Here is a 27284-nt window from a genome sequence, read left to right as displayed (position 1 = left end):
ATTTTCTAATAAGTTTATTCAATGAGGAGAAACAAATGCTAAATTATTGTTGTGTCGTAACTTAATTTTTGTTCAGCCTTTGTGACCCGTCTTCATGAAGTTAGATGCAAAAATGTTGAAATTGGCCCTATTCTGCAATGATAAAGAATCCTTAAAAAATTAAAATTACTGGATCCGGATCATGTTCCGGATCATTACCAAATTTAATGACTTAGGCCAAGATGCACCCCTGGTAAAAATTTCATTGAAATCCGTTGAGGATTTTTTGAGTTATCCTGCTGACAAACCAACCAACCAACAAACAAACGGACGCGACCGAAAACATAACCTCCTTGGCGGAGGTAATAACAGTATGAAAAGGATCATTTCTTACCCAGTGCACCTAAAACACACACACACACACACACACACACTATGACGGCATGATAACACTCATAACACTCATTATGTAAGCAAGTGAACTGAGAGGTTTCAGACTGATTCCTGATTCTTTATTGAGAATCAGTCCAGCTTTGGCAGGATAATTTTTTTGCTTGTAAAGGATTTGTTATTTGGTGTTATGTGTTGTTTATGTGAAAACTAATATTTGTGCTATGACAGTGTTTGTGGAGAAAAATGTTTTTTCTTTTGGGGGGGTGCTTTGGCACCCCTGTGCTTCAGCCCGGGAAAACTTGTGCATTAGGGCTCCCCTGGCTTGAGGAGAAGAACAGCGCTACCGCTGGCTGCTCAAAATTTAGGCTCATCTTACAAATTGTGGTTTTTGTCTTTAGATTTCTGTTCAAACAACTTTTTCTTTTACCTGTATTTTACCAAGCCACGCCCTCTCATGCCAGGGGCCCCCCAGAGCCAAACTCTTAGAAGAAATTCCTTCTTCCTTTTCTCCAAAACTCGCCTCCGAAAGGCCTCAGCATCAACTTCACCCGTGTTTGTATTCACAGCACATTAGATCACATGGTCATGGCCACTTCACCCGTACCTGCAGCTCGTCCTTACACGGTGTCAATGCAACAAATGTTTTCATTTTAAAGAGGCGACCCCCCACGGCACTTTTTCCACCTCCTCTTCACTAAAACATCCTCATGTACTAAACCAGTATGTTATCGAGGCGGTGTCCAAGTAGAAAGCGCAATGTAACGGATGTCTTTCTGCAGCCCATGATGCATGCAAAACATTCATAAAACACATTTAATCAGGGAGGAAAGGGATCTGTGACCTGGCTGCTCCCTCACATGCACTACAGATCAAAATTAGAAGCACCCCTAATTAAAAATAAGTAAATACAGAATTCAAAATATGTCCAAAAATAAAATGAAAATGATTTTTGCTTGTTTTAATCAGATTTTTTTTTAAATGTCCAAAGATATAAGAGACAAGTGAGGGAAGCCACAAAGACATCTGTGACAACTCTGAAGGAGTTCCAGGCTTCTCTGGCTGTGATTCATTCTTTCCTTTACTGGTGGTGTGGAACAGAAGATTCTCTTTAAAATATGTGAAATTTCAGCAACAGTTTGCCAGAAAGCACACGAGAGCCTCAAGTCTGTAATTGATGCATTTTCTTGTACGAACGCTCCCTCTCTGTTCATGTCACCGTGAAGCTGTGACTGGTGGTGTAACACACAATACACAGTTTGTCAGATCGCCGCAACAGAGGCCTGTAGCTCTTTAAAAGTAGTCATGGATGTCTTGGTGGCTTCCCTCACTTATCTACTTCTTGCATGGTAACTGTTTTTGAGAACGGCCTACTCCAGACAGATTTGCCATACAGTACCATACTGTTTATATATTATATCTTAATGACTGATGTGAATGAAATCCAAGACACATTCAGTGACTTGGATAAGTTCATGTGTCCATCTGCCGAGTTCTCCAAAGATACCCTGCTCTAAAAGTGATGAGTTGCAGTAAACTGAGTGACGACAACCATGTGAAGCACATATTTTATATAGTGCATATTTTATACGAAAGAATTGTTATTGAATAACTGGATTTATTGTATTTATTTTTTGAAAGACTGATGTAAAAATTGCTTTATTTGCATTTATTTTCCAACTTATTTTAAATTTTGTGCATAAAATCTTGAGCTGCCAATTATTCTGACCAGGACGGTCAGAAAACTCTTTAAATTATTTGCTTCTTGCTCAGCATTCCACATGTTACGGCTCAGTAGTGAGAGATAAACTGAGCGATTATATCACTGCTGATCATGTGTTTGTCCTCTTTTTGCTTTTCTTTTCTTCCTCTCAGCGGTCACGGGGGTGAGTGAGAAAAGTCTATGCATTAAACTGTCAAAATGCTCCACCAGGTTGTGAGTTGAACTCCCAACACTTCCCCTCCTGATGTCAGTGTTTTGTCTTATCTTTGACCCTACCCTGTCCCTTACCCCATGAAGAAAAAAAAAAAAAAAAAAAAAAAAATACACACACCAGCCATGACAAAATTCTGTTTGTGTCACTGAAAAACCCACATGAAACATCTTAGTACTGAAGAGTGTATTATATTTATTACTATTTATCTGTAACTTCATCATGGATGTTAGAACGTGTATGTGTGATGCATCTTATTGGAATTCTTCCATTTAGAAAACTGTCAAACTGCTGAATATATGTTATAACTGGGTATAAGAATACAATATTTAAAGCTGTTTTTTTTTTTTTTAAAAGAGTTGTGATGATGGAATTGTGTGGGTCGGTTAATATTTGAGGGTGTTGTTTTGTTGTTGTCTTTCTGTGTCGAGAAACAGAGAAAGGTGTGAATGTGTGAACTGGTCCTGTACTGTGGATGTTTACGCTGCAGGATGCTGTGCTTTGGCAACACAATAAAAATTAAAGCCTACACGCTGTATTTTTTTTTTTTCTCCCCTCCATCTTCATGGTGCTACAACTTTATCTTGCACAAATGGAGTTAATGTTTTCCATACTCAAAGTTCCCTGATTTTTTGCCTGAGACTACTTTTTTTTGACTTGCACAACTTGTGCTTTCTTGGACACGCACACATTCTGGGGCTACTGCAATCAGCAGTTCCCTTTCTTTAAACCACCAGGCTGAGACTGAGGTCTTCTAATTATTGCAGTGAGCACAACTTCACAGCACAAGACACGTATCAAACTCTTGCATAACAATCTCAAAATTGCATACAAACACTGACATTGTGGACATTTTTTGTTCTCGATAGGATACCAATTACACTCAAGAAAAATATAAACGCAACACTTTTGGTTTTGCTCCCATTTTGTATGAGATGAACTCAAAGATCTAAAACTTTTTCCACATACACAATATCACCATTTCCCTCAAATATTGTTCACAAACCAGTCTAAATCTGTGATAGTGAGCACTTCTTTGCTGAGATAATCCATCCCACCTCACAGGTGTGCCATATCAAGATGCTGATTAGACACCATGATTAGTGCACAGGTGTGCCTTAGACTGCCCCCAATAAAAGGCCACTCTGAAAGGTGCAGTTTTGTTTTATTGGGGGGGGGGGGGGGATACCAGTCAGTATCTGGTGCGACCACCATTTGCCTCATGCAGTGCAACACATCTCCTTCGCATAGAGTTGATCAGGTTGTCAGTTGTGGCCTGTGGAATGTTGGTCCACTCCTCTTCAATGGCTGTGCGATGTTGCTGGATATTGGCAGAAACTGGTACACACTGTCGTATACGCCGGTCCAGAGCATCCCAAACATGCTCAATGGGTTACATGTCCGGTGAGTATGCCGGCCATGCAAGAACTGGGACATTTTCAGCTTCCAAGAATTGTGTACAGATCCTTGCAACATGGGGCCGTGCATTATCCTGCTGCAACATGAGGTGATGTTCTTGGATGGCACAACAATAGGCCTCAGGATATCGTCACGGTATCTCTGTGCATTCAAAATGCCATCAATAAAATGCACCTGTGTTCTTCGTCCATAACAGACGCCTGCCCATACCATAACCCCACCGCCACCATGGGCCGTTCGATCCACAACATTGACATCAGAAAATCGCTCACCCACACGACGCCACACACGCTGTCTGCCATCTGCCCTGGACAGTGTGAACTGGGATTCATCCGTGAAGAGAACACCTCTCCAACGTGCCAAACGCCAGCGAATGTGAGCATTTGCCCACTCAAGTCGATTACGACGATGAACTGGAGTCAGGTCGAGACCCCGATGAGGACGACAAGCATGCAGATGAGCTTCCCTGAGACGTTTTCTGACAGTTTGTGCAGAAATTCTTTGGTTATGCAAACCGATTGTTTCAGCAGCTGTCCGAGTGGCTGGTCTCAGACGATCTTGGAGGTGAACATGCTGGATGTGGAGGTCCTGGGCTGGTGTGGTTACACGTGGTCTGCGGTTGTGAGGCTGGTTGGATGTACTGCCAAATTCTCTGAAACGCCTTTGGAGATGGCTTATGGTAGAGAAATGACCATTCAATACACGAGCAACAACTCTGGTTGACATTCCTGCTGTCAGCATGCCAATTGCACGCTCCCTCAAATCTTGCGACATCTGTGACATTGTGCTGTGTGATAAAACTGCACCTTTCAGAGTGGCCTTTTATTGTGGGCAGTCTAAGGCACACCTGTGCACTAATCATGGTGTCTAATCAGCATCTTGATATGGCACACCTGTGAGGTGGGATGGATTATCTCAGTAAAGGAGAAGTGCTCACTATCACAGATTTCGTCTGGTTTGTGAACAATATTTGAGGGAAATGGTGATAGTGTATGTGGAAAAAGTTTTAGATTGAGTTCATCTAATATAAAATGGGAGCAAAACCAAAAGTGTTGCGTTTATATTTTTGTTGAGTGTAGTTTGGTAGTGTATGAGTTACATGAGTTATGTGGAGGATCACACCCACATTCCCTAACAATGCAAATGATAATCCTCATCAGTCTAAGTAACTGTATGTTTGACAAAATCTTTGCACAAAGAAATCTAGCACTAGACATATATCTAGTCATCACCTTAAGTCACTGATTAGCATCCAAATCTTACAACTACGCAGTAAAACAGGAAGCATCAGGACCTTAGACTTGGATTTTCATTCTCCTGCAAAGATAACACTATCAAACACCTCCATGAAGAAACCTCATGGCTCCATGAGCTCTTCCAGTTATCTCCTGATCCCAAAGGTCAAAGTCCCACATGAATGTCACTGCTGAAGTAATTTCAGTTTCATTTCATTTATATAACACCAAATCACAACAAAGTTGCCTCAAGGAGCTTCACACAAGTAAGGCCTAACCTTACCAAAAGTAAGTGACTGTCTACAAGACCAGCACTTCCACCACAGATACACTTCTGATTGTGAAGTCCAGCAAAGCACTGAAAGTCCAGATCTTAATCTTAATCCAGGACAACAGCAAGGCATCAGTTCATTCTGCAAAGATCACACAATGTTAAGGCCAGTGCACCTTTCTTCACCAACAAAGACACAAGCCGCCACAGTTCATACAAGCATTCAACAGTGTAGGAGTCAGAATACATCCCAGAGGAATGCCAGAATTCACAGGGGGCACTCAATTAAAAAATAATAATTCAGAGTTTCTGTCTGCACAGCACTCCCGGCGGGGGGGCAAGATCAACATATTTGAACATGTTCACCATGCTTCCCAATTCAAAAATACATTTTTGTATATTAACTTAATTCTTGTGCATGTCACAGCGGCAGCATGAAAAACAAAACTAAAACAGTGCAAGTTGCTCCAGTCCTTTTATTCAGGAAAAAAGGAGAAAATATTAAAGAAAGAAAGAAAAAAAAAAAAAAAGCTGTAGGAAGCAGCCCTCGAACAAATCAGTTCTCCAAATTGGCCTTCATTTCCCACTAACACTTTACATTAAAACTGATGGGCAGAGATACTACATTATTCCAAATAAATATTTAGATTCAATCTTTGCATTTAATCACAGGCAGTCTGTCCACGCTTTACGGCAAACATGCCAGCTCCCCCCCCCAAAGGCCAGCCATAATGAATATACAATATGTTACACAGTTACACTATGTACACCCCCACCCCACCCCATACGCTAAAGACAATAAATGCTCGTTCTCTTCTGCAGGTCTCCAATCAGTCATTTATAGTGTGGAAAGTCATGTCATCCAACAATGCATACATCTGACGACTACGCTCTGACGAACAATTCAAATGAAACCAAACTGACTGAATGCCATGAAGTGACAAGTTTGAAGATGAGAATGTGAAAACTTCCTGAATTTGTTTGTAAAACCGTTCAATGCTGCTAACGTGGTGCATTTTGAAACCTTTTATGGGTCTTCAGGTTTCTTCAACTTTTAAATTGCAATTGGCTGCACAATTTTCTGCTGCTTTTGGTAATATTAAGCTTACAATTTAATAATATGTAGTAACATTTGTGACTTCTTAAAAAAAAACAAAAAACCTTAGGTTTTAAAAAATATATATATATTTCCAAAACCTAACCAGAGGATTTTATGTACGACCTTTAGTCAGACTTATACTTACAAATTAAAATCTTTTTTTTTTTTTTTTTTTTTTTAAACCTTTGCCACTCTTGGTTGTTGCCAGGTACAGTTCTAAATGCACTAAATCAATCCAACAACATCTGTCTCGGTCTACATTTTATCATGTTTCAGGGAGTCCAAATGCAGGGAACATTTTCATGCCAAATGAGCGTTTTGTAAATGCTCGTGCCTCTAAATAATAAAAAGGTTTGTGGTTTTACTTAAACTTCTTACCATACTATTGCTTGAGTTTTAAAGAAAATTTGATACAATTTTGACTGGTCCTTTTCTCACATCTTGAACTGTCACTTAAGCCGTTTACTCATATTTACATCTTTTTCCACCGACACATTTGCACGCAAAATTCATGAGCTTCATATGGAACCCTCAGCTGAAGCTTCATGGGATTCCTCTTTCCCCAACACAAAGGAGACAAACGTGCAAGAGGCTTCATAGCTGAATTGCCGCGGTCCAACTGGCCAGATCTGGCGCAGCTGAATGAGACGCTCCATATAGTTTTAGTGCAAACTTAGAGTATTTAACAAAATTACAAAAAAGGTAGAACATAAGCAATACCAAGTGAGGAGGAAACCACCTGGATGCTCCCAGTCCAGTTGTAAAGGATGTGCATTATGTCGTCTTTGATATGCAGAACTACAAACACAACAAAACAGAAGAAAACAGGCTCTTAACAGTGTCGCCTCATTTAGAAACTCTAAGAACCCATGAAACATCAGGTAATGATGGACAACGGGCACCGTGAGGCTGAAAAAGAGTTTTGTTTTTTTTTAAACCGACTTGAAGAACAGGATGTCGAGACTCGTGGATGCAGATGCCCCTTGCAAAGATGTCATCTGCCATTGACACATAAACACCTGCTAGCAATCACAGCAGCAGACAAATAAGCACTGCAACAAGTGTGTTTTGCCTAAAAAACAAAGGACACAGCGCTCCGAGAAGCAAACAAACTTACAAACCTGAAGTTAGCTATGTGGGTGAAGCCTGAAATTAGAACTGTGCAGACGCCAGCGTGAAGGCAGCTCCTCAACAGTTTGTGAGCAGGTGCAGTGAGGATGGTGTATGTTTTTGGAGCAGCGATTCGGAGCTAGAGCCCATCATGCGGGTCAGAATCAGCACCGCGCCATTTTCACAAGGCTAAGGGAAGAAAACGGTGCAGCCGAAGCCCTCTAACGTGCTCGTGTTGGTACAAATCAGCAAATTAATCAACAATAAACTACTCTGACAAATGCATCATCACTGAAGATATTTATCAAGGAAAAGTGTTGAGACATGTAACCGAGGGTCAGGAGCTCTGAAAATGCTGTCACCTTTTTTTACTTCACGGGGTCTTTAAATTGCATCTATCCCTTCAGTGACTCTGCAGCCACTTTTTTTTCATATTGGTATCAACTTCTCTCAGTACAACAGCACATTTTGTAACAACACAAATGAGAAACAGAATTAAAATGTCACGCTGTACACAATGTTACTTATTTTCAGTGTTGGCGAAATGAGTAAATGTGCAAAACGTGGTTTTAGAGTTGGTACCGAACTATGACACGTGCTTCCACCTTCCTGATCTCATAACTAAGAAACACAACAGTGCACAAGGTGTCAACGCAATCATGAGCACCATGCTTCTTCATTCATTTTGCAACTTGCTCAGTTTCTGTCTCTCTGTACTCTGCAGACTTACACCATCCCCAAATTGTATTTTTTTTTTTTTTTTTTTTTTTTTTTTTACACACACACACTTCAATCTAATGGTGTTTTTTGGCATGTGGAGATCAAACTATGCAAAACTTGCACAATTTGCATTAAAATAAAGTAATGACCTCTTTGACCTCCTCACATTGTTTAAGTACTTTTTGATGAAGGGGACAGAAAATCTCTCCCCATTATTGCACTTGTTACATGAATCTAGAGGGGGACGGGGATTAAGAATGGAACTACATTTAGAAATTCTGATTATGTCTGATAAAGAAACAAAAAGAGACATTTAAAAAAAAAAAAAAATCTCCTTTTCATCCATGCACACATTTGAAAAGCTAAACACAAAACAAAGAGCCACGTGGACGTAAATGAGAAAATCCTTATTGTATCAAACCAGCTTCAGAGGGATGTCATTCTCTTGAGAATCGTCTGGGAATATAACGTAAAGTTGTGGTTGTTATTAATTCTCTCCAGACCCGAGCACATGTTCAGGGTCTCACTTGTGCACGCTCACATGCCCTTCAAACCACCAGGATCTTAACTTCATCCTGCTCGTCAGGCCGGTAGAAGAAAGGGATGCAGGGGCTGTCCCCGAGGAATGGTGGGGAGCGTGGAGCTCCCTGTGGGTTCTGGATCTCCTGGAGGAGCTGCATGATTTGTTGGGCCGTGCCGTCCTCCTTGGGCAGGAGAGTTTTGCAGTCACTCTGGCCTGAACCTGATGAAAGGCCCTGGGGGGTGTCAAGACCTGGATCTGAGAGAGGAATGACCTCCATATCCTCCGCTGGAGGAAGAGACCAAACACAGGGGGAGGAATAATTAAACCATATCAGGTATTAACCATTATTCTGATTCAGACTTCCAGTTTTCCTTACTTGCGTCACTGACGGTGTAAAGTGACGTCTGTGTGTGCGCTTGATGCTCTAGGTGAAGGTGATCCTCCCCAGTGAGCCGCAAATCGGTGTGAACTGTGCCCCCACTGGAAACAGCTGCAGTATATCGGCTGTACCAGTCGTTCCTCTCAGAAACCAGCCTCATCACCAGATCCTGTAACACTGCCAACTTCACCTGACAGACAGAAGAGATGAAACCCAGAAATGAGTGGGAGGAGCTAACAGCACGGGCAGGATGATAAAACGCTGAGCTCCACCACTGCTCCTCCGGGTCAGTTATATGGAGTTGACAAAATTCCACAAATTAATTGGAATTTGTCGGGTTTTCTGTTTTTCATGGTGCTTCTCCGCGAGATGGAACCAACTGGACTCGACTCGCCTTCTCTGGTTTCCATTGGCTGAACAAGTTATCGAGCACTTGTGTATGTTGCACAGACAGACGCATGTTAAATACCTTCATCTCCTCTTTGTCCTGGGCCAACATGCTGATGTACTGCTCCTTCTCTTGGTGCTTCTGCTTCATAATGGCCCGCTGACTCTGGTACAGAGCGATGTATTCTCCTGAACAGGTAGAAAACAAAACAAAACACTATAACAGAAACAACAAATGAAAGAATATAAATTCACATACAAGAGGAAGATGAATCCTGAACAGTCAACTCCTTCCACACCTTCCAAAACATCATGAACCTGTTTCTAACACAGATTCTGAAATTTCATATCTTGCACTTTTGTTATGTTATTTTTCCTCATTTCTTACAAAATATATCAACCTCAAAACACTGAGAACAACATTATCGATCTGGCGCACCTATCGTGTCCGTCTCTCCTGAGAGCTGGATGCAGCGGTGCTCCAGTTCCTCCACCCTCTCCTTCAGGTCCGCTTTTTCTTGCATGAGGGATGTGAAACGCTGCTGGAGCTTCTCCATGGCAGACTGTAAGGCCGCATGAACTTCTACTGGCACGCCTCCACCTAAGCAGAACATAGCGTGTGCTGTAAGTTCAACCTCACAAACATGCGTCGGCACAGATCGAACGCTGAGCGTGTCTCACCGGACTGTACGTGGTCGTGGTCACAGTGACTCTGCTGGCCCTGAGTGGAAGTGTGTTCGTGAGAGTGACTGTGGTGTTGACGCTCCAGGCTTAGCGCCACAGAGGCCTGGTGCCGTGTTGCCATGTGGAGCCTATGTTCTTCTTCCAGTTGCCTCCTGGCCTCGTCACGCTCTGCTTCCAGCTGAGACAAAGCATCGCGGATGAACTCCTCCTGCAGCACACAGGTACCAGCAAGAAGAGACAGTGAGCGAGGGCGAACGGAAGACTCAAAAAAAAAAAAAAAAAAAAGGAGCAACAGTATTCACTCCAGCAGGTGCTAATTAATCTCACATCATAGAGTACAAATCATGAGAACTGCTGCTTCGCTGTCACAAGTGAAAGAACAGGCTCCACTGGGAAAAATTCTGATTTTGTCATAAATTCAAGTGTCTCACAGTTGTGTTACAGCACGTTCCCCATCGTAGGATTGCTTTCTCAGAACTTAGAAATTGCTGGAAATCCTGAAAATTGGGTTTTCTCAAGCTCTATTTTTGAACACACAACCTCATTCAACCGACCATCTGCACTCAATGTTATACTTAATTCATTCAGAATAGCTGAATGAATTAAGTATCAACAAAGATGGGTAAATACAAATAATACAGAGGCAGTTTACAAAAAAATGATCACAATAGCATTTTCACAGATTTTTTTGAAGTCTAAAATTTAAAATCATTCAATTTACCATCTCTTTCTGGCTTTCAAAGTCTTCAGGGATTACTATTGACGATGACATCTGTGGTTTCTCTTGCAGGGGTTGGCTTTCCACTCCATCTCCTAAACAACATAATCACAAATTATGATTGGGTGCCAAGTCTTTTTGATATGTTTCCAGGTTTTTTTTAAAGGCGTAATATAAGACTCTAAAGCTACCTTGGTCTCTTGGTGATGTGTTCAGAGCAGAGCTGTTCAGCAACTCGGTCACCTCAGCCTTCAGCTGCTCGTTGTCTCTGACCAGTTGCTCCAAACGCTCCTGCAGAGAGAACCAAAGAGTCACTCGAAACAAGGAAGAAATAAATATGCTAAAGACGCCCGAGGGTGTCTGCAGAGAAGATGTGTAAACATTGACAGTTGGTGTGGTGCCACAGCTCATGTTTAAATATTAAACCAGCTATGCTCTGTGCCCATCTCAATTGACATAAATTATTTTTTTCTTATTCTATCATCTGTTCCCGTATGCACAATGGCCCGGGATAAGATATATTATGGTTCACCTGGACAAGGCCTTCAACACAAACCTGTGTTTCTTTGAGCTGAGTGTTGCTGATCTCCAGCTGTGTGCGGCCGCAGCTCTCGTCGTGCTGCAGCCGGTCCATAAGCTGGCTCTGTTGCAGATATTGATGGTGCAGCTGTTCCCTCTCTGAGGCCAGCGTCTGGTAACTGGCACAGTATTGCTGTAGATAAGCAGCTACTTGATCCCTCTGCGCCATCATATCCCGAGTTTCGTTGCACTTCACTTCCAGCTGGGGAGAAGAGAATGAAGAGGGAAATGACTAAATTCTCCAGACAATAACACTGTCATACAACCCCAATAACAATGAAGTTGGGACGTTGTGTAAAATGTAATTAAAAACAAAATGCAATGATTTGCAAACCCTCTTCAACCTATATTCAATTTTATACATCACAAAGACATTTAATGTTCAACCTGAAAAACTTTATTGTTTTTGTGCAAATAGTTGCTCATTTTGAAATGGATGCCTGCAACACATTTCAAAAAAGCTGGGACAGCGGTATGTTTACCACTGTGTTACATCACCTTTCCTTCTAACAACACTCAATAAGCGTTTGGGAACTGAGGACACTAATTGTTGAAGCTTTGTAGGTGTAATTCTTTCCCATTCTTGCTTGATGTACGACTTCAGTTGTTCAACAGTCCGGGGTCTCCGTTGTCGTATTTTGTGCTTCATAATGTGCCACACATTTTCAATGGGCGACAGGTCTGGACTGTAGGCAGGCCAGTCTAGTACCCGCACTCTTTTACTACGAAGCCACGCTGTTGTAACACGTGCAGAATGTGGCTTGGCACTGTCTTGCTGAAATAAGCAGGGACGTCTCTGAAAAAGACGTTGCTTGGATGGCTGCATGTGTTGCTCCAAAACCTGGATGTACCTTTCAGCATTGAAGGTGCCATCACAGATGTGGAAGTTGCCCATGTCATGGGCACTAACACACCCCCAAACCATCACAGATGCTGACTTTTAAACATTGCGCTGGTAACAATCTAGATAGTCTTTATCCTCTTTTGCCCAGAGGACACGACGTCCGTGATTTCAAAAAACAATTTGAAATGTGGACTCAGACCACAGCACACTTTTCCACTTTGCGTCTGTCCATTTCAAATGAGCTCAGGCCCAGAAAAAGCGGTGGAATTTCTGGATGCCGTTGATCTATGGCTTTTGCTTTGCATGGTAGAGTTTTAACTTGCACCTGTAGATGTAGCGATGAACTGTGTTCACTGACAATGGTTTTCTGAAGTGTTCCTGAGCCCACGCGGTAAGATCCTTTACACTATGACGTCGGTTTTTAATACAGTGCCGCCTGAGGGCAGGAAGGTCACAGGCATTCAATGTTGGTTTTTGGCCTTGCTGCTTACACATAGAAAGTTCTCCAGATTCTCTGAATGTTCTGATTATATTATGGACTGTAGATGATGGAATCCCTCAATTCCTTGCAATTGAACATTGAGTAACATTGTTCTTAAACTGTTGGACTGTTTTTTCACGCAGTTGTTCAAAAAGTGGTGATCCTTGCCCCATCTTTGCTTGTGAACGGCTGAAACTTTTGGGGATGCTCCTTTTATACCCAAACACGACACTCACACTTAGTGTCCTCAGTTCCCAAATGCTTATTGAGTGTTGTTAGAAGGAAAGGTGATGTAACACAGTGGTAAACATACCACTGTCCCAGCTTTTTTGAAACATGTCGCAGGATCCATTTAAAAATAAGCAAATATTTGCACAAAAATAATAAAGTTTATTAGTTTGAACATTAAATATCTTGTCTTTGTGGTGTATTCAATTGAATGTAGGTTGAAGAGGATTTGCAAATTACTGTATTCTGTTTTTACTTACATTTCACACAACGTCCCAACTTCATTGGAATTGGGGTTGTAAATAAATACATTTGCAGTATACTGTTCATTACACAAATATATACAATGGTGCCAATATGCATATACTTTCCCAGAATGAGTACTGATGATAAAGCAAAAAGGGGACAGACGGCAGGATGACACTGCCTCAGCCTGGAATGAACATTGTAGGTGATGTGTATTTGAGGCCAAACCTGCTCCTTCACATTGTGCAGCTCTTCTTGCAGTTCACCCATTCTGCGAGCTAGCTCCTTCTTTACGTGCTGCTCTGACTGAATTGCAGTGGTAAGCTCCATGTTCTCATTAGTCTGTACAAAAGAAGACAAATTTTTAATTTTAATGGTCTCCTCAGCCCTGAGAAAATACAGAATAAACACTTTACAAATTTACAATTATGTAAACTTACTGCAGAGAAATTAAGGAAGTGCCAGACTTATAAAAGACAACGCAAAGGCGCAAGATTATTTAGAGTTAAACTGAAACTACTGCAAAAAAACCACAGATGCTGGGAGAATGAAAAAATAGAAATAATAAGAAGGAAATAACCGTACATCTGAAATCCATCACCAAAATAATTCAGACAATTTTCAGTCTCACCAGTTTGATGAATCCATTTTGTAGCTCAGCCAGCTGGTCCTTTAGGGTACGATTCTGGGTGAGAGCTCGGCTAATTGTGGCCTTGTCTGACTGAACATCCTCTAACATGCGCCTACGGTCCTCTGCCTCTTGCGCCTGGCTCGCCGCTTGTTGCTCCAGCTCCCCCAGGCGCATTTCCTGCTCTGCGCAGAGCCGACTCAACTGCTCATTATCTCGCAGCTAAAGAAAACATTTCAGAAATATTACAGAGCCTGATTTTAAAAACTTTGGACCTTTAGAGACATTGCAATAACTACATAAATGATAATGACTTTGGCGTGAGTGACTGGAGGATTTAGTGAAGGACAAATCAGTTGGTGTCACTTGAAAATGTTTACTAGTGCTGGGTTGAAAACATCGATTCGCCGATTTTAAATTGATTCTCATTTTAATTCCCACAGATCGATTCATACATCCAAAGATCGATTTTTTCCAAATATACCTGTATATATGTACACACACAGACTTGTCGCCAGCGTTATAATAGCATGTCTGAAAAAAATTACGCTGCAGTTGGGCCATTGCGCTGTTTCCGGGGGTGCGTATTAGCCATTTAAAGATGTTAATCATGACTACCGGGACTGTTGTTGCGGGCAAAAAAGAAAATAGTCCGCTGTTAAATTCACACAGTTGCCCCCCCCCCCCCCCCCCCCCATATTCCTCATAACGTGCCATTTCCATGGAACAGCACACGAAGATTCTATAGTGTAGACTGTGGGAAACGTGTTCTCCTGCTGCAGGAGAACTAAGGAGAATGTTCCCGCTGCAGGATAACTTTTCTAATACCCGCGTTCTCCTGCTGCAGTGTGCCGTGCAGCGAGTGCTGCAGGCGCAAATTTTTTAGGGGAGATTGGGGCCGTTATCACCAGAAATTTTTTTAATTTATAACTCTCTGAAACACTACTGCCTGCATTTTGAGGGCCAAATTTTGTGAAGTAGCATTAATATGATGCATAACTAGACAACCCTTTAACAGCTCAAAAAAGCCAAACTGATACTGGATCAAAATAATTGATTCTAAAGCTTAAGAATCGGAACTGAATCGATTCTTGAGATTTGAATCGATACCCAGCTCTAATGTTCATGCAAATTACGAAGTTAATACCAATGTCAATCACTGTGGTCAGAATGCAAAACAATAAGGCCCAAAGACAGCAAGCTGCTTAAGAAAAATACAACATGCTTCTGAATCATGAATGACTGCTTGAACTTGCTGATGCAAAGTTATTTCTGTTTGATGTACAGCAACTGAAACCCCCCCCAAAGGTAGACATGCACTTTTGCCTGTCTATTATATGCCATCACTCTACCTTTACCTGTGTCCTTGGACAAGACACTTCATCTGTACTGTCTCAGTCCACTCAGCTGTAAATGGGTACTGATCTTGGATGGGTAATTAACCTGCAATAGGCTGAGTATACATCAAGGTGGATGTGTAGATTCTCATCTGCCTCGCTACGAAATCCAGGGATATGCACCAGCACCAGTGGGCCTCAGGGTTCATACAGGACTGACTACTGCTGTCATACAGCCAAAATCTCATATCCAACAATGCCCAACCCTTTCTTTGTAAATTAATCCATTTATAGCTGTATGCACCTGGAAAGATCAAACCAGTATGTTACATACCTGTGTCTGGTATTGTGCAGCAAGTGTGTCTTTCTCCTGTTGGAGACTGCTAAGGGCCTCCTGCAGAGCCACTTCATTCTCTGATGGCTCTAAGAGTTGAGGCTCTGCATGACCTTGAGTTTCTTTCTCTTGGGACAATAACGCTGGAAACGGGGTGGAGTGATCAAGTTAATGTAGAAATGTATAATAACATAACTAGCAGCTCAAAAAAGATTCTTCCAATGCAGGGGGCATAATTATATATTCGTTGTATGACATGTAACTGACAAGTTTCTCTCTTTTATATACATTATTTTCCATCATGAACCTCTTCACATGGTGTGCTAGCATTGTGTGAAATCTCACTGAATTCTATCAACCACATTTGGAATAGTTGCATTTAAAAGACAATGACAGACAAGACGGGGTGATTCTTATATGGACACCCCCCATCCCAAATAAGTAAGAATACAGTGTGCGCTACTCACCTGCGGCATTTTTTAGCTCTGTGATGCTGGCCTCAAGCTCTTGGACTCTGTTGATGTTTTTATCCCTCTCCTCAGCAACCAGTGACACCTGCACAGACATTTATATACACACACACACAGTCATTTAACTTAAACTAAAATACAAAAATGACTTTCAGCCATAATATATGTAAAAAGGTTCCATGACAAAATCCCAACGGACAATATCCCAACTCCTTATTACAAAAATGGACAAAATCCCAGTCTCAAAGAGTTTTCATCTTTTTCAAAGTAGTGATTAGGTTATCAGGTGCCAAAACCTAAGCACTGTGTTGAGATGACACCATAGTTGTTTAGCAGTGCCAACTACATTAATGTAGTACACTAACCCTATTATATTTTATATTTATTCATGAGACTGGGATTTTGTCCACTTTTGTAATAAGGTGTTGGGATTCTGTCCGCTGGGATTTTGTCCTGTCACAATATAAAAATTCTATAGTATACAGGAGAGAGAAAAAAAAAAAAAAAAAAAAAAAAAAAAAAAGGAATATCTTGGAAAAATGTCCCCCCTTTTTTAGTCAGGTATTTCAGAAAGTGAAAATTTTATGTATTTTATACTCCTTACATATTACCTATTTGAATCATTTTTTCATTTTAATGATTACAGCCTATATCTTAAAAAAGAAAATGAAAATGCACATCTCAAAATATTACATTTCCAGTCACTATTTATGCCATCTAAATACCATGAATCTCTCAGTCTGGTGCAGTACAAAAACATACACAATCAGGACGAAAACTGCTGACTTAACAGTTGCACAAAAGTCACTCCGAGACAGGTAAGCCACAGAAACCCTGCTGAAAGTGCTGACTGTTCATAGAGTACTGGATCAAAGCATATTCATGGCAAAGTTGAATGGAAAGGAAAAGTGTGGCAGGAAAAGATGCACAAGCAACAGGGATAACCAGTCTGTCAAGCAAAGTCAACTCAAGTCGATCTTCCCAAGGAGTGGAGTGAGGCTGGAGTCAATGTATCGAGAGCCACCATGCATAGACATGAGCAGGAAATGGGCCAAAAGTAGCACATTCCTCATGTCAAGCCACTCCCGAACATGAGAATGTCAGAAGCATCTTACCTGGGCTAAGGGGAAAAAAAAGAACTGGACCACTGCTCACTGGTCCAAAGTCCTTTTTCAGATTAAACTAAATTTTGCATTTCATTTGGAAAACAAGTTCCCAGAGTCTGGAGGGAGAGTCAAGAGGCACCAAATCAAAGTTGCTTGAAGTCCTTTGTGAAGTTTCCATAGTCGGTGATGATTTGGGGTGCCACGTCATCTGCTGGTGTTTTTTCCAAGTCCAAAGTCAATGCAGCCGTCTACCAGGAGATTTTAAAGCACTTCATGCTTCCATCTGCTGACAAGCTTTATGGAGATGCCAACTTCCTTTTCCAGCAGGGCTTGGCACCTGTCCACAGAGCCTAAACTAGTAACTGATTTGCTGAACATGGTGTTGCTGTACTTGACTAGCCCCATTGATGATACCCCATACACTGACTATGGGGTATTGTCAAGAGGAAATTAAGCAATGTCAGACCCAACAATTCAGAGAAGTTGAAGGCCTCTAATCAAACCAACCTGGGTTTCACCACAGGCTGATCGCCTCTATACCATACCACACTGATGCAGTAATTAATGCAAAATGAGCCCTAACCAAGTATTGAGTGCAAAACTGAACACACTTTTCAGACGTTTCTGGAACATAAATCCATTTTCTGGCTTTATTCTATGAGATATATATTTTGAGATACACATTTTCTATTTTTTGGAGCTGTAGCCCATAATGCTCAAAATTAAAATAAAATTAAAAAAAAAGCTTGAAACAGTTTAGTTCATACGTAATTAGTCTCGAATGAACTTATATAATTTTTTTCCCCCACTTTGTTAGGTACCTGACAAAAAATGTTGAACTTTTTCATGATGTTCAAAATTTTTTTGACATGCACCATACGTTTACCTGTGTGAGCAGCTGTTCTGTTTTGTCTTTCCAAACGCGGCCCTCTTCCTGGATCTGCTCTGCATAGCAATCCCTTTCAGTTTGCAGTTTGGAAACTGACTCAATCAGCTACAACATCACACAAGTAAAGATTGTGTTAACATGCTGATTTAAAGGCAATGATACAAAGCAATTACTTTCGTTAGTAAAATGTTTAGACCTAGAGCGCCATCTTATGTTGGTCCTTGTTTAAACATTAGCACAGGTCAATGTACAAACTTTATGAACATACGAAAATGGAGAGGAAATGTAAAAACAGTGGACTGACTGATGCAAAAATGTACTGTAGCGTTCTCAACAATATTTGAGAGCCACTACTCTCAAAATTAATCACAATGCAGAAAGATAAGAAGTGAGATGAGCGTTCGCAAGAAATTAATTGGAGTATAAGAACGTTTTGACACATACCTGATGATTTCGCACCTCGAGTTGCTGTTTCTCTTCAAGCAACAACTGGACTTGCTGGTTGGCACTTGTGGGATCTGACTGAGTGGAACACTAGAAATACACAGAAATGAGAACAAAAGTTGAAGAGAAAATACAACAAACTGAAACAATGATATATGAAAAACCTGAGACTTTCACTTAATATGTTCAAAACTAACCATTTTGGTTTGGATCTCAGAAAGTACAACATCCTCTCAGTCTATGATAACAGCTAATTCCCTCTTTTAACCCACCAAGTAATTAGCATGTGGTTCAATTAGAGCCTTATCAATTACAGAGTACCAGAGCATACCTAAACTGGAGTTAACAGAACACCATGGAACTTTGAATTTCAAAGAAACCATTGTGATTTTAAATGAAAACACACTGGTCTTTACCGTACCATTAGAGAATATTAATGCTACAGCCGAGTTCTGGACAGAAACAAACACAAAATCTTAGCTTTTGTAACTGGTGTCCAACTTGGCAAAGAAAATATGAATAACCGTTTGTAATGTTTAAATGCTGTGCAATAACTTGACATACCTGCTGTAACATGAGATCAGTGAGCTCAAGTCTTTTTCGTAGATCTTCTATTTCAAGCTTCATTGTTTCGTTCTCCTGTTTTGTCAGCTTCAACTGTTCTGAAAGCTCTGAATTATGTTGTTTCGCCTCTTCATCCACACTGCTGTAGACACACATATGAAGAGATTTTTCATCACCTTTAATCGACAAACAGAAAAATCATGCCAGTAAAACAATAAAACATTTTATTTCATAGGCAGAGGGAAGTATTTATAGACAGCTGGTTTCAAAGAAAAACTGAGCAATATGTTGGCTGTACATGAACACATACAGTACTTATCCACACATGTTGAGATGCCTTAAAAACAAATATTCTTTCAGTTTCTCCCTTTTTGCCCAGGGTCACCACAGCACATCAGATATAGATTTGCATGTTGATTTGGCACACGTTTTACACCAGCTGCCCTTCCTGACATAACTCCACATTCCAAGGAAAATGGGCATGGGTTCAAACTGCTAGAAAATAAAAATGTCAGGAAAATGATCGCAAGCTAAATTAGTCCCTGACAGTCCCATGGTATCTCAAGCAACGCTAGCTTTATTCCTGTTAATTATTTTTCTAAACCTTTAGCAAAGAGTGTTCCATAAATGTAGATATTACCCTCTGACAATAAATAATGGATATTTCCATTTTACATATGCAATAGTACATGTTGGGAGATGAGCCCACACTATATGTTCATTACTCCCAACCTGGCAGACTTCAGATGCGTCAGTCATATAAATTCTTTAAAAATCCTTTGCAGACTTCTAGGTGCTAGGGTAAAGTAACTTACTTTAGTCTGTACACTTCTAGCCTCAGGTTGTCTCTCTCCTTTTCAAGCTCTTTGTTGTGCTACACACACAAAAAAGAAATGCATGTAAGAAAAAAGTAAAAACTGGCAACTTGGAAAAAAAAATCATACAACAGCCATTTCAATTTCCCAATGTACTGCCAGCAGTTTACAGGTTCTAATTAATATGTATATCCATATAATTCATCATACCTGTGTGATTTACAGTACATATACTGTACCGTGCAAAACCTTTAGGTACACCAAGATAAGGCCAAGCTTTAGAAATATTGTGCATGTAGCAGTGGTGACCGATCTATACCTATGTGAATGGTAAATCAATTCTAAATTCACAGATGTGTTTGTGATTCTTTTTCCTTCAGTAAATGAAAAGGTAGCTTTGCTACTTTATGCAATTATACTTCCAAGAGTTGCAGTGGCAGGGTAGATAAGGGCATTTTTTTTTTTTTTTTTTATGTTTAGCAGCGGATCACATTATCACACTATGCTGTGTACTTTGAAAATGTTCCAGTGAGAAAATTCTGCTTGACATCGTTCATTCCTCATTACAGAGAATTTTATATGATGGCTTTTCATACTGAACAGACTCAAGTAGTTGAAGAATTGTTTAAGCTCTACACAAAATAATACCGAGGCATAATGTAGACACTGTCTACTGGTGATCAGTTAGTAGTGCATGCATGCTGGTGACTAAACCAAAATGAATCAAGTTACATAACAATAAAGCTCTGTAAGGACAATGACTATAGCTCTGTCATTCTAATGACCTTCTCAAAGTGTTTCTGCTGAGTAGAGACGGTGGATAGTGTCCTCTCCAGCTCCGACACTCTGTGCTTCGTTGCCTGCAGACGATTATTGAGGTCTTCTGCCTCAGCTACAAAGACAGTGATAAATGTTAGATAACTGCTGCTGGGGAAAGGTGCTGCCACATTTTGTTTCTTTTAACAATAATTATAAAACACACACCTGCTTTCTGCCGTGCAGCCTGCTGTGTATACTGTAGCGCTGTTTGCAGCTCTGATTTCTCTGACACCAGTATACCAATTGTCTGGATGTGAACCTAGTAAGAGAACAAGCAAACAGGCTTTTCATGGAACCTAAATGAGCAGTAACTAATCTTTTGGTTTTGCCACGTTATTAAAATTTTAAAAAAAAAAGCATGACATTGATTGTGTTTGAGGTCCAGAATGGGCAAGGGAGTGTTCTCAGATTAAGTTTCTGTTCGTGGTTAATAGACTTTCACAATACAGGCCATAATGAATGTCAATGTCCATCCAGTTGCCAAAAGCCAAAAATCTACTTTAAACTACTTTATGAACTTGTCCAGAAGTGTCTCAAGGTTGTCAAGAGTGCACACAATGGGAGCATAAGAGTTCCAGACTTCTATAAGAGTTTGATTCAAACAGTCAGGGTCATTACTGTTGCAGCCAAGACTGTTTCAGCGTGTTGTCAAGATAAGATACAGAATGGCATTAGTTCTCTAAGAGTTCCCCATGAATATCCACAAGCCTGACAAAATCCTCTACAACTGAGGAAAGCGGTCATCTTGAATGTGGGAACTGGCAAATGGGTTTAGATACAGAGGATGACCATGATCTGTTCCAAAACGTTCTGGAAGCAGATCTGACCCAAATACTAGTCAGATTAATTGGGGCCAAGTCAAATCTCTCTGTTGGAGTAAGTCCTGAATTTGTGTACGCACACATGTAATCAGCAGTGACTGTGTGTGTGCCACAGGAGAGTGCACAATCCGCAAAAAGTGCAGTTTTGTGAAACATAAACCAATAAGAATCTACCCCACAATTCATATAATGTTTTATCCTAAACTAAATCATGGATAAGACAACCACTTAAACAAAACCTAAAAAGGAAGTAATTATACTTTTTTGGGATTGGCACACAACATAATTTAAAACAATGATAGAAAACACATGCCATTGTCAGTGGTTACACGTAAGGAATGCAATGGGCAGACTGTGTTTTCAGACTGTTTTTCTGATTATCCGTCCAGAAGCTTTGATCTTATGAAGAATGCATTACATTTGAGTGCAATGAAGATTTTTCATGTGCACATGTACTGTATGAGATGATACCTGTAATTGTTCCCGCATAGCACCCTGTTCCTTCGAAAACTTTTGTTCAAATTCCTTTCTCTCCTTATGGAAGAAAAACAAATACAAATAACCAGAAAGGAAACAAAACTTTATCACACAGACAAGAATGGACAGAAAAACCAAAAACAAACACATGGCTATAAGGTCAACAAAATGTTTTACCTTCTGCAGCTGATCAGAAAGCTCCCGAGATTGCTGTGCCTGCCAAGTAAAAGACAAATTAAGATTTTTAAATTATTGTCATGGCTTCAACTGTGTTTAATAATTCAACCTATTCAAATAAAATGTAACCTTGTCGCACAAAAGTCCCATTTGCCTTCTGACAGGGTGTGAGCAGTAACATCCGAGAAAGAATAAATCACTTCATGACCATGTTAAGTGTTTCTGTTCAGTTTGCAAAAGTGTTACAGAAAGTTACCCAATGAAATATGCATCATGACAGCCTCTTACAGTTGTGCACGCAAGTACAAAATAAATGCAAAGACAATCAAGATGTGGCTGTAGTGAAGGCTTCAAACTGTTCAGATGGTTAAACAAAAAATATCAATATCCCATTAACCATTAAGGAATATCTACCATTTTTTCACACCCCATTCATTGCCAGAGGCCAAGAGTAACTGGACAAACACATAACTATGAATATAGGGAATACTGTTAATACTTTGATGGGAACAATCGGCAGTCAATGACTGCCTGAATTCTAGAAACCACGAGTGTCATCAGATGCAGAGTTTCCTTCAGTTAGTTCTTAGCCAGGCCTTTACTGCCACCTCCTACAGTTGGTACGTGTTTGAGTCTTTTTTTTTTTGTCCTTCAGTAAGTGAAAAGCAACCTGTACTGAGTTGATGTCAAGTGACTGACTTGGTTGTTACAGAATATTGCATTTGTTCTTGGATTTTTTTTTTTTTTTGCAGTATGTTTTGAGTCATTATCCATCTACACTGTCAAGTTCCACCTGAACAGTTTGTCAGCATTTAACTACATCTGAGCAGATATCACACTGAATGGTCCAATTACTTATGGCTTCTGAAAATGGAGGGACTGTGTATGATAATGGCTGTAATCTGTAAGTGTCAATGTGATATTTTTGTTACACCCCTTGAATAAAAACTGAAGGTCTACACTATAAACACATCTTGACTGTTTCACTTCTAATCCTTTGTGGTGTACAGAGGAAATTTTACAATAATGGTGTCAATACCATACTTATGTACCATACATACAGTATGCTACTGCTTTGTCTAAAAAATTGTTTTAGTCAGCCAACATCCAAGTTAAAAAATAAATAAATTACACCGTGCATGATTTGCAGCAATGCATGGTCACTAAAGAGGGCATGCAGAGTGTTTTTTCTTGCACAACATGCATTAGTGTGATCACTGGGGAAAGCTGAACCTAAATGGACAAAAGCATGCACATCCACAGCTTCTTACCAGCTGATCTAGCTTGGTATTGAGCTGAGAGTTTGTTAGGTTGCTGGACTCCAGGGCGGCAGCCAGATCCTGATTCTGACTCTATCACGTGCACACATGCATCCGAGAAAGTGAGAGGAGAAGAACGGGGAAAAAGAAAAATGTAGGGAACATAAAGAAAGGAAACATGGAGAGGAAAATTCAAATGTAAATTATTAACATGTAGACAAATATTACCCGCTTTACAAGTAGTTTCACAATGCATTTAAACAGAAATACATAAAGTAAAAGAAAAAAAATACCTTAATGACTGTTAAACTGATTAATGAAGCTAGCTGCATTTACACTATGCTAGCTACACGATCCCCATTTTTTTGAGCATCACAAATCACTGTCCAGTGTTGAAGGCATCAAAGCTGCATTTGATGGGCCAAGAATAATTTCTCAAAATGTGATTATCGAAATAAAAATAAATAAATAAATAAAATGAAGTGCTTGGACAGATTTTAAGCTATGTCTGCACCTCACCTACAAAACCCATTAAAAAGACCACTGAACCGTTACATACAGACTCGCCGTCATATATAAACTGTTGCCAATGTTTATCATGAAATGCACCAATTCATGTGTTTCCCTCATACAAAAGTTTCTATCTTACCTCTAGGTCCCTCTCACTGACTGCTGGTGCACTTTCTCCATTCACATAGGCGCCAGACGACTAAAATGACACAAACCAATTATAACACTTCCAAAAACACAAAGGAATAAATCATAACTCTAGTCACATTTATATGTATCAAGTCTAAAATCCTCCATTACCAAAATTTCAACAAATGATTTACATTCAGAGGAAAAGTTACATCCATCCATTTTCTACCGCTTTATCCGGAGTTGGGTCGTGGGGGCAACAGCTCAAGCAAAGCCGCCCAGACCTCCCGATCCACACACACCTCCCCCAGCTCCTCCGGGGGAACCCCAAGGTGTTCCCAAGCCAACAGAGAGACGTAGTCCCTCCAGCGTGTCCTGGGTCTTCCCCGGGGACTCCTCCCGATGGGACATGCCCGGAACACCTCTCCAGCAAAGCGTCCAGGGGGCATCCGGAAAAGATGCCCGAGCCACCTCAACTGGCTCCTTTCGACGTGGAGGAGCAGCGGCTCGACTCCGAGCTCCTCACTCTATCTCTAAGGGAGCACCCAGCCACCCTGCGGAGGAAACTCATCTCGGCCGCTTGTACTCACGATCTCGTTCTTTCGGTCATGAGCCAAATCTCATGACCATAGGTGAAGATCGGAATGTAGATCGATCGGTAAATCAAGAGCTCTGCCTCCCTACTCAGCTCTCTCTTCACCATGACGGTCCGATACAGCGATCGCATCACTGCAGACGCTGCACTGATCCGTCTATCGATCTCACGCTCCATCCGTTCCTCACTCGTAAACAAAAACCCAAGATACTTAAACTCCTCTGCTTGAGGCAAGGACACTCCACAGACCTGTAGAGGGCAAAGCATCTTTTTCCGGTCGAGAACCATGGCCTCGGATTTGGAGGTACTGACTCTCATCCCGGACGCTTCACACTCAGCTGCAAACTGCCCCAGTGCACGCTGAAGGTCCTGATTTGACGAAGTCAACAGAACCACATCGTCCGCAAACAGCAGAGACGAGATTCTGTGGTTCCCAACCCAGACCCCCTCTACACCCTGGCTGCGCCTAGAAATTCTGTCCATAAAGATAATGAACAGAACCGGTGACAAAGGGCAGCCCTGGCGGAGGCCAACGTGCACTGGAAACAGGTTTGACTTACTACCGGCAGCCAGTCAAGGTCAACAGCTCCCCACCCGCACCGTAGACAGTGTTGGTGGAGAGCTGCTTACGCCTCCTGAGGTGTCGGACGGTTTGCCAGAATTTCTTTGAGGCCGATCAACAGTCGTCCTCCATGGTCTCCCCGAACTCCTCCCATACCCAAATTTTTGCCTCTGTGACCACACGGGTTGCAACATGCTTGGCCTGCCGGTACCTGTCAGCTGCCTCCGGGGTACCACCTACCAACAAGGACAAGTAGGACTCCATCTTCAGCTTGACGGCATCCCTTACTTCCAGCGTCCACCACCGGGTTCGGGGATTGCCGCCGTGACAGGCACCAGAGACCTTGAGACCACAGCTATGAGCGGCCGCATCGACAATGGAGGTGGAGAACATGGTCCACTCGGACTCCATGTCCCCAACCTCCCCCGGGATCTGGGAGATGCTCTCCCGCAGGTGGGAGTTGAAGACCTCGTTGACAGAAGGTTCCGCCAGTCCTTCCCAGCAGACCCTCACGATACGTTTGGGCCTGCCAGGTCTGACCGGCTTCCTCCCTTCCCAGTGGATCCAACTCACCACCAGGTGGTGATCGGTCGACAGCTCAGCCCCTCTCTTCACTCGAGTGTCCAAGACACGTGGCCGAAGGTCAGATGATACAACTACAAAGTTGATCATCGACCTCCAGCTCAGGGTGTCCTGGTGCCACGTGCACTAATGGACACCCGTGTGCTCGAACATGGTGTTCGTGATAGACAAACTGTAACTAGCACAGAAGTCCAAAAACTGAACACCACTCAGGTTCAGATCGGGGAGGCCATGCTTCCTGATCACCCCCCTCCAGGTCTCACTGTCGTTGCCCACGTGGGCATTGAAATCCCCCAGGAGAACAATGGAGTCCTCAGTCGGAGCGCCATCTAGTACCCCTCCCAGGGACTCCAAGAAGGATCGGGTACTCTGCACTGCCGCTTGGCCCGTAGGCCAAGACAACAGTGAGAGACCTGTCCCCGACCCGAAGGCGTAGGGACACGACCCTCTCGTTCACCGGAGTGAACTCCAACACATGGCGACTGAGCTGGGGAGGACATCGTGAGAGAACAGAGAAGATTCAGAAGAGGCCGGCATGAGGAATTTATGCGGACATTCCACTGTTTAAGGACATTTTTTTAATGAAAGACGTACGCGCAAATTCGCCGAGTCGTTTCCGTGACGACTCGGCAAATCTGTGTGCGCCGCGACAGGAAAAACACCTCCGTGTTGAAAACCATTTGTAGAATTCAGGCGGCTTTTAATGGCTTTCAACAAGTGAGTAACTGAGAAATTGTTTAACAGCTTGGGCATGTTCCAACTTGCCCGTTAAGATTTCCAATGGAGGTGTTTTTCCTGCCGCGACCCCCGCGGTCGGGTCCAGCCCGACATGCGACTCTGCCCGCACGTTTTTTCATTACAAAATGACTGTTAACAATGGAATGTCCGAATAAACTCCTCATGCCGACTTCTTCTGAAAGTTCTCTGTTCTCTGACGACTTACTGCGTCAACAGAGCCTGAAATGTGGAAGTTTTCAACTTGAAACGGCGAGACGCTGCCGCCTCGAAGCGCAGATCGCCGTCAGGCGCCGTGGACCGTCCTTAAAGCGACACTACCAGACCAAAATCTCTCATCAGCCGTTAAAATTTTTTACCGAAAACCAGCTGAATTTATTGAATGGTGTCCACTCAGTTGTGCCTTAGAGTTTTGAAAAAATTTTTATCAAACAAAGCAACAGTCTCTGAGCCATTCCTAAACAATGAAAAAAAATCGACGAGCGGGTGGACGACTCCTCACTCAAAGACTGCCCACAGGCGAATGACGTAACCGACAGGCGTGAAAAAACTCTCGCATGCCCACGAGGGTTCAAGCATGTCTGATGTAATCACACGTGATTCATATCCATATGGTTTTTGAAAAAAATAATAAGGTCGGATACTTTTCTAATAGACCTCGTATATTCTCCTATAAGTGAAAATGAAGGTGCAAATAAAATATTAAATGTATTGCACATTTGATTCACCATTAAGACTATCACCTAGTATTCATAGTTTCCTGATATAACGTTAAATAATCTATTATGTTTACTAACCTCCAATA

The 27284-nt window shown here is 41.6% G+C and overlaps 1 protein-coding gene across 6 annotated transcripts in view; it reads right to left on the bottom strand.

Moving 5' to 3' along the window:
- Window positions 1–7859: 7859 nt before the first annotated feature.
- golga2 (golgin A2) overlaps window positions 7860–27284 on the bottom strand; it is a 34557-nt gene continuing 15132 nt past the window's right edge. For 4 of the 6 annotated variants that reach the window (XR_004565969.1, XR_004565972.1, XR_004565971.1 and 1 more), the window contains 23 exons: window positions 24016–24075; window positions 23379–23459; window positions 22108–22146; window positions 21925–21987; window positions 20798–20891; window positions 20599–20705; window positions 19814–19872; window positions 18999–19140; window positions 18435–18524; window positions 17988–18095; window positions 15993–16080; window positions 15526–15668; window positions 13858–14076; window positions 13455–13568; window positions 11405–11629; window positions 11040–11139; window positions 10852–10943; window positions 10128–10338; window positions 9886–10047; window positions 9529–9635; window positions 9057–9249; window positions 8652–8965; window positions 7860–8601 (listed from right to left, as the gene is read on the bottom strand). Coding sequence is in view for 1 of the 6 variants with exons in the window: in XM_034192026.1 (XP_034047917.1) it covers window positions 8706–8965; window positions 9057–9249; window positions 9529–9635; window positions 9886–10047; window positions 10128–10338; window positions 10852–10943; window positions 11040–11139; window positions 11405–11629; window positions 13455–13568; window positions 13858–14076; window positions 15526–15668; window positions 15993–16080; window positions 17988–18095; window positions 18435–18524; window positions 18999–19140; window positions 19814–19872; window positions 20599–20705; window positions 20798–20891; window positions 21925–21987; window positions 22108–22146; window positions 23379–23459; window positions 24016–24075 (2757 nt within the window). In the remaining 5 variants the exon portion in view is untranslated. Of the gene's footprint in view, window positions 8966–9056; window positions 9250–9528; window positions 9636–9885; window positions 10048–10127; window positions 10339–10851; window positions 10944–11039; window positions 11140–11404; window positions 11630–13454; window positions 13569–13857; window positions 14077–15525; window positions 15669–15992; window positions 16081–17987; window positions 18096–18434; window positions 18525–18998; window positions 19141–19813; window positions 19873–20598; window positions 20706–20797; window positions 20892–21924; window positions 21988–22107; window positions 22147–23378; window positions 23460–24015; window positions 24076–27284 lie in introns of all 6 variants that reach the window. The other 2 variants (XR_004565970.1, XM_034192026.1) reach the window with 2 other exon arrangements.

This window comes from Thalassophryne amazonica, chromosome 17 (assembly GCF_902500255.1).
Source record: "Thalassophryne amazonica chromosome 17, fThaAma1.1, whole genome shotgun sequence".
NCBI lineage: Eukaryota > Metazoa > Chordata > Actinopteri > Batrachoidiformes > Batrachoididae > Thalassophryne > Thalassophryne amazonica.
This window is presented reverse-complemented; position numbering and strand designations above follow the sequence as displayed.